The following is a 15,018-nucleotide window of genomic DNA, read 5'->3' as shown; positions in this document are numbered from 1 at the left end:
CAAGAGAAAATGAGAGGGACAATCAGACACACAACCATACGGGTTATAATTCTTAGAACTTTGAAGGGGAATTTTTAAAAATGTCATCGATAAAGTAACACTATTTTATTTCTGTTAGTTAAATTTATTTTATGCTACTAATAACCTGCATGTTATCTTTTTATAACTTGTAAGTTATCTTTTCAAATCTATAGGTTATTTTTCGTAATCTGTAAGTTATTTTCGTAACCTACAAGTTATCATTTTATATCTAACAGATTATCACTATGTACTCTACAGATTATTTTTTATAATGACACCAAAAATTTTGTGCAGTGGCTTGAAAAAGAAATAGTTAAACTTGAAATTCTCTCTTCTTACAAAACTAAGCCCGTTAAATAATTTGGGCTTCGTGAAGATCAAATCCATTAACAGGCCATTTGGTTAAAATGAGCCCACTATTCCGGTCTATCCATGAAATTTACGACGACGATAAGCGTTTGGTACGGATAACGGGGACAAACGGATAAAAATGTCCACTACTCATGTGCTTTCTCTTCCGTTGTCGTCCGGTTCGCCGACTTCGCGGGCTCGCCGGTCCGTTCTCCGGCCGGTTCGGTGCTCTTCAGAACGACAGGCTCTCTTTAACCGCATTGCTCCTGTTTACGATAACGTCTCTGCTTAACACAAAAATTTTGCATTATTTCTTCTTTAAGCTACGCTAAGTTCCCTCTTTTTCATACTAAAGTTAAAAGTTTGTAATTTTTCAGCTGAATGATTTGTTGAGCTTGGGTCAGCACCGGATATGGAAAAGAATGGCAGTTTCATGGAGTGGGTATGTAGTTTTTTTTTTTATTTTTTCATTATTTGTTTTTAAATTTTTTTAATTGATTGATATTAATGTGCTTTATTACGAAATTATGGGACAGAGCAAAAATTGGAGACTGCGTGTTGGATTTGTGTTGCGGAAGTGGAGATTTGGCGTTTCTCTTGTCCGAGAAAGTTGGATCCGACGGCAATGTTTGTTCTTTATAATTCATATTGGTCAAAAATATTTCTGTCAACTCTTTAGAACTCAGTGATGAAACTCGTAGGGTGTTTGGTAGGAGGATTTCGTGCATGCCATGGTTTGAATCATAATTGTAACTTGATACAATATTTTCTCTTATAAAAAATAACTGAAAGTGGTTTCTGATTCATAAATTCGTAAACCAAACGTCTACATAGAGTTTTCAGAGTTTCTTTTTTTCTTTTTTTTTGGAATTGATCACAAAAATTATGAACTTCTGAATCGTGATTTCATCGTCGCAATTTGCAGGTGACTGGTCTAGATTTCTCGAAGGAGCAGTTGTCAATTGCTGCATCACGGCAGCAATTGCTCTCCAAGAAATGTTACAAGAATATTGAGTGAGCACTGGTAAATCTTGTTTGGTTAATCAATTGTGATCTTCTAATCATGGCTATAATTATTCCGAGAGGGTCCATACTATTTTACCATATATGTCATTTAATCAATTATCGTACCCCAGATTAGAAATGGCAATGCCATAATTGGCAATTTGGCGCTGTTTTTGAAGGTGGGTCGAAGGTGATGCGCTTAACTTGCCATTTCCTAATGGTTACTTTGATGCCATCACTATGGGGTATGGGCTGCGAAATGTAGTAGATAAGCGTAAAGCGTTGCAAGAGATCTATAGAGTCCTCAAAGCGGGTACTTTGACGTCTACCTCTCTTGAAAGCTATAAGATAGCAAAATTTGTGTGGTTTTCAAGTGGTAACTTTTTTGAGTTTCTTAGACATTCTTAAATTTTCAGGTTCTAGAGTATCCATTCTCGATTTCAATAAGAGCTCCCAACCGGTTACTACTTTTATTCAGGTATTTTCGTATAGGATATTCTGGACTCTGTTTTGTTCTGTACAATATTGTTGAGATCGCTCGCTACGTTTTTCATGGAAAAGGAAAAAACATGGTGCTATTGTTTGCTTGCATCGGTGCCTGATGTGGAATCTGAACTCTGCTTTTAAATACTTCAATGTCATTCCACGACTATTCTGCATCTGTTGCAATCACAAGATATTGACGAGTTTCGGTCGTATTTGTTTTCGCTAGGATTGGATGATTGACAATGTTGTTGTCCCAGTTGCAACTAGCTATGGCCTTCAAGAGGAGTACATATATTTGAAAAGCTCCATCAGGGAATTTTTAACAGGTTTTGTTTTCTCTTTAGAACTCATCTCTCGTCATCATGTTTTTCTGTTCGGATTGGTCGAGAGTGCGAGGGTGTCTTCTAGAACCCTCTTCTAGAATTCTGTTGTCTGATTTTTCCATTCAAAACGTATGTACCAGAGTAGGAATGTATGTACCAGAAAGCTTTTGTTTTCTTTTTACCTCCTGCATATGGTTTGAGTTGGTTAATTAGAATGTTGTTTCTATGTACAGGTAAGGAATTGGAGAATCTCGCCTTGGAAATAGGTTTCTCTAAAGGGAGACATTACGAGATTGGTGGAGGCCTAATGGGAAACTTAGTAGCCATCCGTTAAGTTGATGTTTTCAGTTGTAACTCTTTTTTGGAGGGAAAAACATATTATATTATGCAAAGGAAGGAAAGACCTTCAGCTTGTTTTAGTGTGTTGTTCATTAACTTGTGCGAAACAAGACTAGCACATTAGTGGAAAATAACTGGGAAAAATCAAATCTCAGTTTGGCCGCCATTTCTTGTCTTTTACTATCCTCTCTATTCTTCCTTAAGAAACTAAAACTTGGAAGTATATACTTCAGAACAAACTACAATTTCTAAGCTTTCTAACAAATAGAACGTTAATAAATCAGTCCAATACAGTACATTCTTACAGGGTTATGTTACATAACTTGTGTACTCCCCCACAATCTATTTGGAACTTGGACGCTGGTTTGGCTTCCCTCGTAAACTTATCTACATATGCTTGGAAGCCCCCATTGCACTTTATTCACAAATTCCTCAAAACTCTTCCCATCACAAGATGGATGCGAAACGCCTGCAAGAGGCCAAAGCAGGACCATGCTTCATTTCTGTGATTCAAAATCGCAGGACGATAAAGTCCTGTCTTTCAGTTCTTGCCTTTCACCGGGGATAGAAAGAACTGTGGGTGAAATTGGCAACAGAACCGGCATCATCTCCGTTGAGGGGGTAAGATGGGTCCTCGCAGGTGTCGTTGAATTCCATGGTCTTTTCGTCTATGAAAGGTGGACTGGTGGGTGCAGGAAGTTGCTGCTCCTTCTTTGTTAGCATCTGCAGCGCCTTTGACATTGTTGGTCTCAACGACCCAATCTCTTGTGTGCAAAGAAGTCCTATATGCACCACTCTTGATATCTGGTTCTTTATTTGGTTTTGACTGTCTCTGTAGTTGTGCAACATGAGATTTGGATCATATAGTTCCTCAGCTTTGCCCGATTGAAAATGCTTCCATGTCTGTTTAGCACACGAGACAACAGCGAAAATATAGAAAAAGATGTTGAGTGAGTCTTTCATATCTAAGATACTTTTTATAGTTAAAAAATCCCCAAAAAAAAAAAAAACAAAACAAAAAGACCAATTTCCATGAAACTTACAAGTGTGACTAGGCTGTCTGTATATTCTGAAGTTTTGCTTCTGTTGTTCTGCCTTCCAGTAACAATCTCTAATAATAGCACACCAAAGCTATAAACGTCTACTTTCTCTGTTAATTGGCCATGAGCTAGGTACTCGGGAGCCATATATCCCCTGCAAATCCAGCGAAGGAAATTAGAGTAAGGACCAAAATTAGGTTCTATTCAAGAAATCAAATTTGTGATCTTCCATCAAAACAGCGAAAATCAACTAGAAAACAGATACTTACAATGTCCCTGCAATGGCAGTGCTGATATGACTCTTGTCCTCTTCGAACGACCTGGCCAACCCGAAATCAGCAATTTTTGCACGAAGCCTTGAATCCAACAGGATGTTGCTGGTCTTGATGTCCCTGTGAATGATCCTGATTTTGGAGTTCTCATGAAGGTAAACTAGACCTTCTGCAGTGCCAATAATGATCTCATATCTCTTCTCCCAGTTCAGTCCTTTACCTCTAGTTTGATCTGCCATGTATAGAATTGAAAGAAAATCCGAATCTAAGACCATTATATCATTAACAGTAATGGATTCATTTCCAAGTTTAAGATCATTCTTCTCATATATTTGTCATAGTAAATTTGAAGCAGTACCAAAGATGAAGCGGTCAAGACTCTTGTTTGGGAGGTATTCGTAGACAAGAAGGCTTTCAGGGCCTGAACAGCTGCAACCAAGCAGCCTAACCAAGTTTTTGTGCTCCACACTGCTTATAATGTTGACTTCATTGTAAAAGTCTGCTACTCTATGTTTGTTGTTGAAGAAAAGCCTCTTCACAGCAATCTCTCTTCCATCGGGTAGAACTCCCTGTGGTGGAGAAACTCTAATTAATATCTCACAAATATATGATCAAAATAATGGAAATAGTTTTTTTTTTTTAATTATTATTTTAAAACTTCACCATGATATATATGTAGGCTTTTGTTGGAGGACCGTAATTTCAACTTAACATACGAAGTGAGAAATGTGACATACATGACACTGACATTGAAAAGGTGCAACACTGAAATTTAAGATATGTTCTTTTGCACCAAAACTCAAAAATATTTAGACTCAAGTTACAACTTTATTCAAACTCATGTTTACAAAATTTGAGTTTGAACTTGAGTTTAGAGCTAAAATATGAGTTCAAGCTCCCCCTTTAAATCAAGTTCTTAAACTCAAACTCAAGTTAATAAATAATATTTTTTCTATTTTTAAAAACGTCATAACTTTTTCATTTTAATTCCGATTGAGATGATTCTTTTTTCTATGCATTCACAATGAAGAGACGAACAAAATCTCACCCATATACCCTATTAAAATTTTCCATCATTATTAAGTTTTTATTAAAATACTATCTAAATATAAACTTAAATTTTGACCCACCCAAACACAAAAACTCAAATAGATTCTCAATTTAAACCATAACTCAAATGTGCACATTCAAACACAAATTCAAATTAAATTCCCAACGCAAACCATACTCAAATACACCTTAACTCAAATTAAGATCTGAACTCAAGTCACCCTAACTCAAAAAGTGCATAAGAACAAGCCTAGTTATCCAACACTATCATTACACCTCCACAACGTCAGTGTATATATGGTGTGTCTATACACACACATACACATAAACATCCATATATACATATATATATATATATATAGAGAGAGAGAGAGAGAGAGAGAGAGAGAGAGAGAGTGAGAGATGGAACTATACAAGAATTAGTAAGGGGAACAAACAATACAAAGGGAGAGAAGATACCTTATAAACTGATCCAAAACCTCCTTGGCCAAGTTTGTTGGAGTCGTCAAAAGATCCAGTAGCCTTCTCTAGCGTAGCGTACTTGAAATTCAAGCTACTGTCATTCAGGGTCTTCACCATTTTCTTTGCAACATCTGAACCTGAAACGTTAAAGATCATGAAGCCTAGTTTTAGAATTAAATCAAGCTTTGGTGTTTGATTTTTACACGTCGTTTTGTTTCTTAAGCTGCGGCACATGTTAACGAAAGCGTAAAATGTGAATGGCACGTCGTTGCTGCAGATAAACGACAGCAAATTCTGAAGTAAAGAAGCCGTGCCGTTATTTATCACTAAAACGACATCGTAATTACGAACGAAACATATACGCCGTTTTGCAAAATAAATGACACCAAAATTGTAAACATAAACTACACCTTTTGTTTTAGTATTTAAACCCTGAACGACAGAAAGCTTAAAGATTCAAACGACACATGTTGTTTAGGTAAAAAAACAGCCGTTTGAACCATACATAAAACCACATGTCGCAAAAAGAAACATATTTAAACTAAAATACCTGTCGTTTTTCTACCTGGAGGAAGCAAACTTCTAAACAACTTTCCCGTTCATTTCGCCGATTCGAGTTTAGAATTCGAGTTTTGCTACAGTAAAAAACTCTCAGAAACAATTACATCTAACTTTTTTGTTACAGTAAAAAGCTCTCACATAAAATCACATTTCAACTCGAATTAAAAACTCGAATCAACGAACTAAACGGGTAAGTGCAATTAAATTATACATCGTGAACGACATGTGGTTTTTTAAAACGACCATAAAGTTTTAATTAAAAAAAAAAAAGAAAGAAAAACATGTTATTCCGTTTGACATGAGAATCATCCTGTTGTCTTCCACTTAAATCAGAAGGAAAGACGACATTTACGGGCAACGTTTATTTTTTAAGGAAAAAAAAGAAGAAAGAATAAATGCTATCTCCTAACATTTTCTACTAACTTCAACCCAACATTTCACATTATTTTCTTGTTCTTTTTAGAAGTAATTTATCATATCTTACCTCTTCGTTTCTTTTGTATGTATCTCCTCTTCCATATGTGATGTCCAATAGCCACTCCAACTACCAAAACGACAACGGAACTGACAACCGAGACTACAATCACTACCCAGCTTGCTGCAAAAAAAAAGAAAAAAGAAAAAATCAGATCAAGTTTATTGCCATCAACTATAAATTTCCTAATGCTAAAACCTTTATCTCAAACGACAATCCATCTTCATCTATCAATTGCACTTGAATCATCAATCAAACAAAAAAAGACACATAAATTTCTCACCTCTTGAACTCCCACTCCCAGCTTCCTTATTGAGAAAATCCCTGTCCGAGTACCTCATAAAGCAGCCAGTATTCAATGCCCTTCCTTCTGACCAAGGCAAACACTTGACTATGGACCTAGAAGCATTATCCAAACACTTACTACAAGAGCTTTGGTTCAAACTCCTCCAACAATCAGCCAACACATAAGCAGTCTCATTACGAACAGCCACCTTAGCCTTGGCATACCCTCTAGTAATGCTTGGCGCGCCCGCCGCCGCCACCGCCTGCGCCACGGCCTGCCTTGCCGACTCCCCGAAAACCGAACCCTTCCTAGTTGCATTCCCACACACTGTCATGTCCTCAGGCCCCTTGTACTCCTCATAGAAGCTGTAGTTCCCCGCCCTCATGAAGCAGCCATCGAGGAAAATGCGTCCGCTATTGTAAGGGAAGCATTGCGGGAGCACGGTCCGCGCCTCGGCGTAGCACAGCACGCAGTCTAGGAGCGAGAGATCGCCGTAGCACTGCGCTAGGCCGTAGTTGGCGTCGGGGCCGGTACCAACCAAGGCCTGTCCGAAGCCGTGTGTCCGCATTTGCTCGCTGATTTTCTCCATCACGGCGACAAAATTCTGGACGAAGATCGTGGTGTTGTGTTCGCGGACAGTCCCGCATGTGATATTGACGGTTTGAGCTCTTGGATCGGCCCAGATTGTTTGCAGTAGTAGCAGAGTGTTGAGGAGTAGTATTGTATGGAGAAGAAGCGACGGGATAGTCATATTTTTCCTCATCGTCATCTGTAAAAGATAACGCTAAGACTACAAGAAAAGAAAGAAACTTTAAATCAAATATTCCATTGCTTTTGCAAATAGTTGTCTTGGCAATAAATCATAGCTTTTACTTTTTTTTTGGGCAACATTCAAGTGAAAAAATGTTAAAAGTTGCTTTTAATAGCGTTCATATTTAAGCACCGGCTTATGGTGTTTTAGAGCATAAAACTAGAGAAGTTGTTGAAACTTTGACAGCCCAAAGTCAGAGAAAGGGAGTATTAGGAAGCAAAAGATAATGATTTTTTGGACAATATCAATCGAAATCAAACGACAAAAAGAATCGTAAAAATAAATAAAAAATAAAAAGGTTTCTTCTGATCCAAACACGAGCTTTCAACAGCCAAACGACACCAACATAACTGATAACCACCTCATATCCGTAATTAGGTGGGAATTAAAGCTGTTTTGCTTGGCTTGTCACCATATCAATTGTTCATGGTGTCCAGAAAAACCGCAACCCAAACAGTAGGAGGCCCCACCACGAGCTCTAAATCAATGCACGTGAAGACCCACATTAATATTTCTAGAATACTTCATAAAAAAAAATTCCAATAAATACTCCTTTCCTTACGAGTAAAAGATTTAAGCGTTATTCATTTTTAACTCATTTTATTATTACAGTATTTTTTTTATAAAAATTTAAATTTATTATTTTTATTAAGTATTTTTTTCACATATATAACTCTAAATCATAACTTAAATTATAACTTAAATTATAAAATGTGCATACCCTTTTACTCTTAAAGCATATTTATTTTATGCGTTTAAATTCATAATTTTTATTTTGTTATAATATTTTTTTTTTATAAAAAATTTAAATTTTAAATGTGAAAATTAAGAATCAGTTATTTGAATACATGAACCCAATGGACCCTTCTATACTGTAAATTTCTATCTCAACTTTTTCTAATGTTATTAAGAATTTTCTCTGGTAGGAATTTTTTATTGGTAGAATAAGTTATTAACCTTTAAATATAATTAAAATCAAATTAAATTAAAAAAATATATATAATAGATAATTTTTAATACGTATCTAATTATTAAAAATAAAAAATACTGCTAGTTCATGTTTTACGAACCTATTAAAAAAACTTTCATATTATTAACATAAAACAGTCAGAAATGTTTTGATATAAACACTGAATTCTAAGAACACAGCCAGAATTTTTTTTAATACAAAGAAGGTAGAATTCTAAGAGAAAGATAAGTTATTAGGACATATTTCTTAATTATCTTTGTTTAAAAAAAAAAAAATTAAGACTGTTCTAGAAAGTAGAAACCAGGCGTCGGCATTGAATTATTGACTTTTCACCAACACGAATTACCGTATATACATATGATGCACTAAAGTGATTTATACCAAACCCAGCATCAAACGGCTCCAAATCCTTGACTAAAGTTCAGATAAAAAAAAAATCCTCGACTAAAGTGAAGAAAATGGGAATTTTGGTATGTGAAACTGAAGAGAAAATTGCATTTCTGGAAAATTCTAGCTACCTGTGAAGTGAAACTGAAACCTGGGTTTTCCTGGTTTCTTGTCAAGAGGTTCTAAATGAATGACTTATCGTTTACATCTTCTCTTGATGGAGAAAAGGTATTTACTCATCATAAAATAAAATTTCCTTTCATTGATTGATAAACACAGAAAAATACAGATAATTGGATACAGAAAATTTGTTATCTTTCTTAGTTTTTTTTTTTAAACCAAAAATCTGTATATAATAATCAAATCATGCAAATTCAATCCTATGTATAAGATCAGAAAACGTTAGCTTTCATGGATCAGAAAATCAAAGCAGAGACTGGATAAGAATTCGTACCTGTTTTTTTCTTTTTTGCAAATGGGATTGAGAGAGAGAGCCGAGTGAGACGATAAATCTTCTTTGGCTTCTGTTCTGCCAATAAAAGCAGCTCAAAAACTGAATATTAGAGTTTAGAAAAGATGTATGTCAAAAAGCTGGTTTCTTTTCTGAAGTCAAATTGGGCGTGGTATTTTCTTCTGTCTTCAATCTGAAGCTTCTTTTGACTGCTTAACGCGGTTCTTCATTTCTGCCAAAAAAGTCAAAACGCCGCTAATTTCAAGTCACAACTTACAGCAACTTTGCGTGCCAATAGAAATATACAATTTCCTTTTTTTTTTTTTGTCGTTTTCTTTTTCCAAGTTTTATTTTTCCTACTCTCTTTCATCTATTTTCCCCTCTAGTTTGAGTTAAGAATTTAAGAATTTAAATTAAAATATAAATTTATGTGAAAAAAATAATAAAAAAAATTGACTTGGTAATCTCATGTGGTAGGGTTCATTTTACCAAAAATAAGTCTCCTTTTTTTTTTCCTCTTTTTTTTTGGGTGCAAGAAATGGCAACAACAAGTTCCATATGAACGGAATGTGATTGATGGATCACAGTTCACGTCATTAATGATAATCATAATGAATACAACATTCCAAAGAATATATGATTGCTGAATTGAAGATGTCCATAAATATTTTTAGCGCGGAGTAAAGAAAAAGAAAACAAAGTGGAAAGTAACCTTACAAGTGCGCATATAGATACTCCTTTATTTTATTTATTTATTTTTTTTTTTTCATTTTTAGTTTTCAGTAAACAGAAGACTGAGAAGACATATTACTTGAGACCGCTGACTATTGAAGAATTTTATATTTGTGCCACTGACCTTCAATATATTAGGTCTTTTAAGTGAATCAAGAGGCATAAACTATTAGGTCTCATTTATTTCGCTGATTTAAGTTTAAAATTCAAGTTTTGTTACAGTAAAAAGCTTTCAGAAATAGTCACATTTAACTTTGTTGCTACAGTAAAAAACTCTCACATAACATCACATCTCAATTCGAATTAAAAACTTAAATTAGCAAGCCGAACGGACCCTTAGATTTCATGTCATGTAAATTTTTTCAAAAAAAATAATAATCATACTTCAACTTGAGAATGCAGTATTCTTTAAACACTTTGGAATTTAGACTATTCCGTGCTCTAACATCACCATCGAAAATTTTCTTTTTTCCTGAAAATCAGCAGTTTAAATATTTTAATATGCTAGAAGGTTCTTTTTTTTCCCCCTTTTCTTTTGCCAAATTCTTTATGAAAATTTAACATCTATCGTGTTCTTAGTGTAATGAGGTTGAAACAGGAAATCCCTCCAACCAAAAAAGTTTACTTAAATATTATGCGATTTATTATTATTTATGGTACTTTAATTGGCATATAATATTTAGCCCCATATTTTTTGCATTTACGAGTTTAAGTATCCAAAATCTGTTCAAAATCTTATCTCTCTCTTTTTATCTTTTAATCTAGACTTTTATGCGTTTTAAAGTCAAGCACATGCATTGAAGATAATTTAAGATAAATAAACTAGAAAAATTATCACCATCCATTGGAAAAGTTGATTTATTACCAAATACCAATTTATAGAAAGAAAATTTTGGGGTCAAGAAATGTCGTTTGTTTGTTTCGTGTAGGCTTCCAAGAAGCTAACTCATCAATGACTAATTTTGGCACTTCTTTACTTGATTTAATACCAATTTATTGAAAGAAATTTATGAGGTCAGGAAATGTTGTTTTGTCTGTCTTGTGTAGGCTTCCAAGAAGCTAACTAATCAAAATCTTGGCAATATTTTTGTCAACCTGAAGTAGGTAGGAATATGAAGTAGAATATAGCTGCTTTCAGCAACTGAGGTCTATTTGATCAAATTATTTTAAAACCTTAGAAGTATGCAAATAAAACATAAATAATTAGAAGTATGAATGGAATAAAATATGATGTTATGACGCTATTTCATTATAGTAAAATGGATTTACATGTTCACGCGGGTATACAAAACCCATTGGTACAAAACGTTTTGCTTATACAAGCCTATTACAAAAAAAAATACTTGCTTTATAAGTAACCTACAGAGGGAGAAAAAAAGGAAAATAGGTTTACTATTCTGACTCCCATTTTGTCCAGTGTCCACTGAAGTAACTAGGAAATAGGAACACTTTCTAAGACCTAGTAAAGTCATTTGAATCGGCTCAGCTCCGAATGTCATCTCAAGAAGAAGAAACGGGTAAGAAAATCCTGAGAAATTGGAGTTCAAGTTTGAATGTGCAGTTCTGGCGATCGGATTCTAGCGTGTGAGTTTACAATGATGGAAGGAATATACAAGGTGGTTAAGGAGAAAAGTGTTCATCTGGGACCAATCCAGCTTTCTGTCGTGTTATTCCCTGAAGACTGAGTGTTAGAGTCCGGCTGAGATTTGTATTCTTTGGATCTACTAAGAACACCCCGGCCTATTTCTGTACTAGCAGAATTTATAAACGGTGGTTGTGTTGGCTGAGGAATTTCATGACTTTCAGTAAGCATCTTCACGACGCTTGACATAGATGGCCGCAGTTCTGCAGAGGCCTGTACGCAAACTAGCCCAATTTGGAGTAGCCGAGAAGCCTCTTCACTGTTGAAGTTACCTTCTAGGCCCGGATCAACTGCGTCACTTAGCTTACCAGTTCCGTAAAGGTTCCAAACCTTCATCACATGTAAGAAAGATGGGGCAAAAAGGTCAAGATTAAGTAAGTTTCACAACCTGATATTGAAAGTGGTGCTCTATTTATTCAAAGAAGAAGAAGAGGAAGAAGAAGATGACTTGTTGAAAGAAAGGACTCACCATCTGTAGGACAGAGTATGAAGTTTGAGTAAAGGAATTGTTTTTTCTCCCGCAAATAATTTCAATGACAAGAACTCCAAAACTGTAAATGTCTGCCTTCTCAGACAGCTTCCCGCGAACAATATACTCTGGAGCCATGTAACCTCTATGAAAATGAATAGTGATGATCAATGGAAATACTATTATGTTCTACTTAGTAAATATTGTGCTGAATCATCACCAAGTAGGTGTTGAACTTACAATGTCCCTGCAATGGCAGTGCTGATGTGAGTTTTGTCTTCTGGAAATAATCTAGCAAGTCCAAAGTCAGCAATTTTCGGTGCGTAATCTTCATCAAGAAGAATATTGCTGAGTTTTATATCCCTGTGAATGATTCTCAAATTTGATTCCTCATGAAGATAAGCCAACCCCTCAGCTGTGCCCAATATGATTTTGTACCTTAACTCCCAACTCAGTTGCGGAGCATTCTTTTTACCTGAATTCACCAGAAGATAGAATTAACAAAATGCTCCTATTAAGAAACCATAATGGGTTGTTTGGTACATATACTCAAAACTCAAACCATGGTTATGCTACAGTGTTTTCCTCTCACAAAGAATTTGAATAAAAAAAATTCCCGTCAATAAGAATCAAAGCCCAAATCATGGTTCAAATACACTTTCCAAATGGGCCTTAAGCCACTTTTTTACGATGACTGTACCTCCAAACAAGTTGTCAAGAAGGCTTTGATTTGGCACATATTCATAAACAAGAAGGCTTTCAGGGCCGGTGATGCTACATCCCAACAGCTCCACAAGATTTTTGTGACAAATGCCGCTGATCAAATTCACTTCGGTAAAGAAATGATCCACCCATTGTCGTGTGTTGAAGAAAAGCCTTTTAATAGCAACAGTCTTCCCATCTGGCAGAACGCCCTATTTGAGAGAGAGATTAACCAACAAATTCTATGCATAAAAATCATATTTATCTTCAAACTCAACATGGTGCTGGAAAAAAAAAATGAAAATTTACTTTGTAAACCGAACCGGATCCTCCTTGTCCGAGCTTGTTGGAATCATGAAAATAATTGGTGGCCTTCTCTAGAACTTCATAGGAATAATTGAGTTTGGACTTGTTCACAGTGTCCAAAAGAGCACCTAGCCGCTTTTCCTCTGCAGAAAATTGAGCAGGTTTTAATGTACAATGCACGTAGTTAGAATATCCTAAAAATTGAAGAATTATCAAGTCCATGACTCCATGTTACCTCGCCTCTTTTTCAGTAGTCCTTTCCTTAAAAAGAAAGCAACCGCGGCCAAAGTCAGCAGAAGAGCAAAACCAGCAGATGTTACAGCCAAAATTATCGCTAAGGGACGATTTCCTTGAAAAAAAAAAGTTAGTTTTCTAACGTAATTAGGACTCAAAAGCAGAGAATTTAGCAAGGAATTCACGTAATCACGAGAATTGAATAGATTTTGGAATAATTAGAGGAAGGGGAAAAAAAAGCAATAAAGGAGTCTTGTATATGAACTTTAGTAATGAATCTTCATGAAGCGCCAATCAAAACATCAAAAGCTCACACTTTCCACGAATCAAATTCTATTGCAATCTTACTGTTCGTTCAAACTAGATTTGACGTTCCAAATTCCAATGCCACTTTTGGTTTCTTTGAAGATAAGTAACTAACTTCAAAACTTTCAACCATACAAAAGCTTTGCTGTTCCTCATATCATAAATCAGGAACATAAAGATGGAAACTTTTCTTTTGGTTCCAACCAAGAAAAAAGAAAAAGACTCACCACTATTTCCTTGACCAGAATCATCACTGGTGGAATTGTCATAAAACTTCTTCGTCGAATACCTCAAATAACACCCGGCATTCAAAAGCCTCCCTTCTTCCTTGGGAACGCAAGAACCAAGCTTTTTAACCGAACCAGCCAAACAGTATTCACAAGCAGACCCAGTAACGAACTCCCAACACTGAGCCAACCCATGAACGCTCACATTCCCCCGAGTCACCGACCCCACAAAGAACCCATCCCTCCTCGGCGCTTCAACGCTCAAATTCCTCACCAGCTCCGCAACATTATCCCGAAAAACCCTAGAATTCCCGGCGAAATCGGTGGGCCCACAGACGGTTCGATCCTCGATGCTGGAGCTCTGGTTGAAGAAATCGTGGTCGTCGTAGCGGAGGTAGCAGCCGTCGTAGAAGAGGCGGCCGGCGAGGGTGGCTTTTTGGAAGGGGAAGCAGCGGAGGATCTGGCTCTTGCACTGAGCGAAGCAGAGGTTGCAGTCCCGCTGGGAGAGGTCCTTCATGCACTCGCCGAAGGCGTAGACGGTGCCGTTGACGACGGCGGCGAATCTCTTCCGGGAGACTAATGGCGTGACGGCGTCCATGGCGGCGAGGTAGTTGGCGATGAAGGTTGCTCGCTGTGAGGAAGTTGAGGCTGTGGTGTTTGCGCATATGAGAGCGGCTTGTGTGGCGCGGGGATCGGAGAGAACGGAGTTTAGAAACGACGAGAGGAAGAAGAAGAAGAAGAAGAGGAATGTGGGAGACATTGGGATTGATGTGAAGTTCGAATTTTGATCAGAAGAAGAAGAAGAAGATGGATGTTGTAAGATTGAGAGGCATTCTCTTTCTGTAGTTCTGTCGTCTGCGTAATTGTTCGTTTGGGAGCTGAAAATGGTAAGAGAGTGGAAAAGTGGGGTCCATCAAATGTGAAAGTGATACGAGTGATGGGAACAGATAGGGATCTGGTGGGATGACGTGTACACGTTTAATCATCTTCTAAGCATGATGGAGCATGGAAGAAAAGAAAATTAAAAAAAAAAAAAAATATATATATATATATATATATATATATATATGGGGGGATAATAAATGAAAATAAGGGGACAAAATGAGAGAG

At 36.3% G+C, this 15,018-nt stretch overlaps 3 protein-coding genes across 9 annotated transcripts; 1 reads left to right on the top strand and 2 right to left on the bottom strand.

Annotated features, from left to right (window-relative positions):
* Positions 1-498: 498 nt before the first annotated feature.
* LOC21410343 (2-phytyl-1,4-beta-naphthoquinone methyltransferase, chloroplastic) lies at positions 499-2,591 on the top strand. 4 transcript variants are annotated; one of them, XM_010102121.2, is made up of 8 exons: positions 499-652; positions 750-814; positions 909-999; positions 1,298-1,386; positions 1,557-1,690; positions 1,794-1,855; positions 2,090-2,189; positions 2,420-2,591. In XM_010102121.2, exons 1-8 carry the CDS (start codon positions 512-514, stop codon positions 2,518-2,520), a joined length of 783 nt encoding a protein of 260 aa, XP_010100423.1. In that variant the 5' UTR covers positions 499-511; the 3' UTR covers positions 2,521-2,591. The 4 variants fall into 4 exon arrangements, with proteins under 4 accessions (XP_010100423.1, XP_024023919.1, XP_024023920.1 ...); XM_024168151.1 differs by having other exon boundaries at positions 1,776-1,855; XM_024168152.1 differs by having other exon boundaries at positions 735-814.
* Positions 2,592-2,660: 69 nt separating this feature from the next.
* LOC21410342 (cysteine-rich receptor-like protein kinase 2) lies at positions 2,661-9,524 on the bottom strand. Of its 3 annotated transcripts, none has more exons than XM_010102120.2 (8): positions 9,294-9,524; positions 6,669-7,440; positions 6,395-6,508; positions 5,347-5,486; positions 4,196-4,406; positions 3,835-4,069; positions 3,569-3,719; positions 2,661-3,428 (listed from the first exon to the last, which is right to left on the bottom strand). In XM_010102120.2, exons 2-8 carry the CDS (start codon positions 7,438-7,440, stop codon positions 3,081-3,083), a joined length of 1,971 nt encoding a protein of 656 aa, XP_010100422.2. In that variant the 5' UTR covers positions 9,294-9,524; the 3' UTR covers positions 2,661-3,080. The 3 variants fall into 3 exon arrangements, with proteins under 3 accessions (XP_010100422.2, XP_024023916.1, XP_024023917.1); XM_024168148.1 differs by having other exon boundaries at positions 6,669-7,461; positions 9,294-9,523; XM_024168149.1 differs by lacking the exon at positions 9,294-9,524 and adding an exon at positions 7,844-7,862.
* Positions 9,525-11,265: 1,741 nt separating this feature from the next.
* Positions 11,266-14,753, bottom strand: LOC21410341 (cysteine-rich receptor-like protein kinase 3). Of its 2 annotated transcripts, none has more exons than XM_010102119.2 (7): positions 13,909-14,753; positions 13,377-13,490; positions 13,145-13,284; positions 12,834-13,047; positions 12,374-12,608; positions 12,134-12,278; positions 11,266-11,994 (listed from the first exon to the last, which is right to left on the bottom strand). In XM_010102119.2, exons 1-7 carry the CDS (start codon positions 14,666-14,668, stop codon positions 11,659-11,661), a joined length of 1,944 nt encoding a protein of 647 aa, XP_010100421.1. In that variant the 5' UTR covers positions 14,669-14,753; the 3' UTR covers positions 11,266-11,658. The 2 variants fall into 2 exon arrangements, with proteins under 2 accessions (XP_010100421.1, XP_024023931.1); XM_024168163.1 differs by having other exon boundaries at positions 13,377-13,475.
* Positions 14,754-15,018: the final 265 nt, after the last annotated feature.

Source organism: Morus notabilis, unplaced genomic scaffold (assembly GCF_000414095.1).
Source record: "Morus notabilis unplaced genomic scaffold, ASM41409v2 Scaffold99, whole genome shotgun sequence".
Taxonomy (NCBI): Eukaryota; Viridiplantae; Streptophyta; class Magnoliopsida; order Rosales; family Moraceae; genus Morus; species Morus notabilis.
This window is presented reverse-complemented; position numbering and strand designations above follow the sequence as displayed.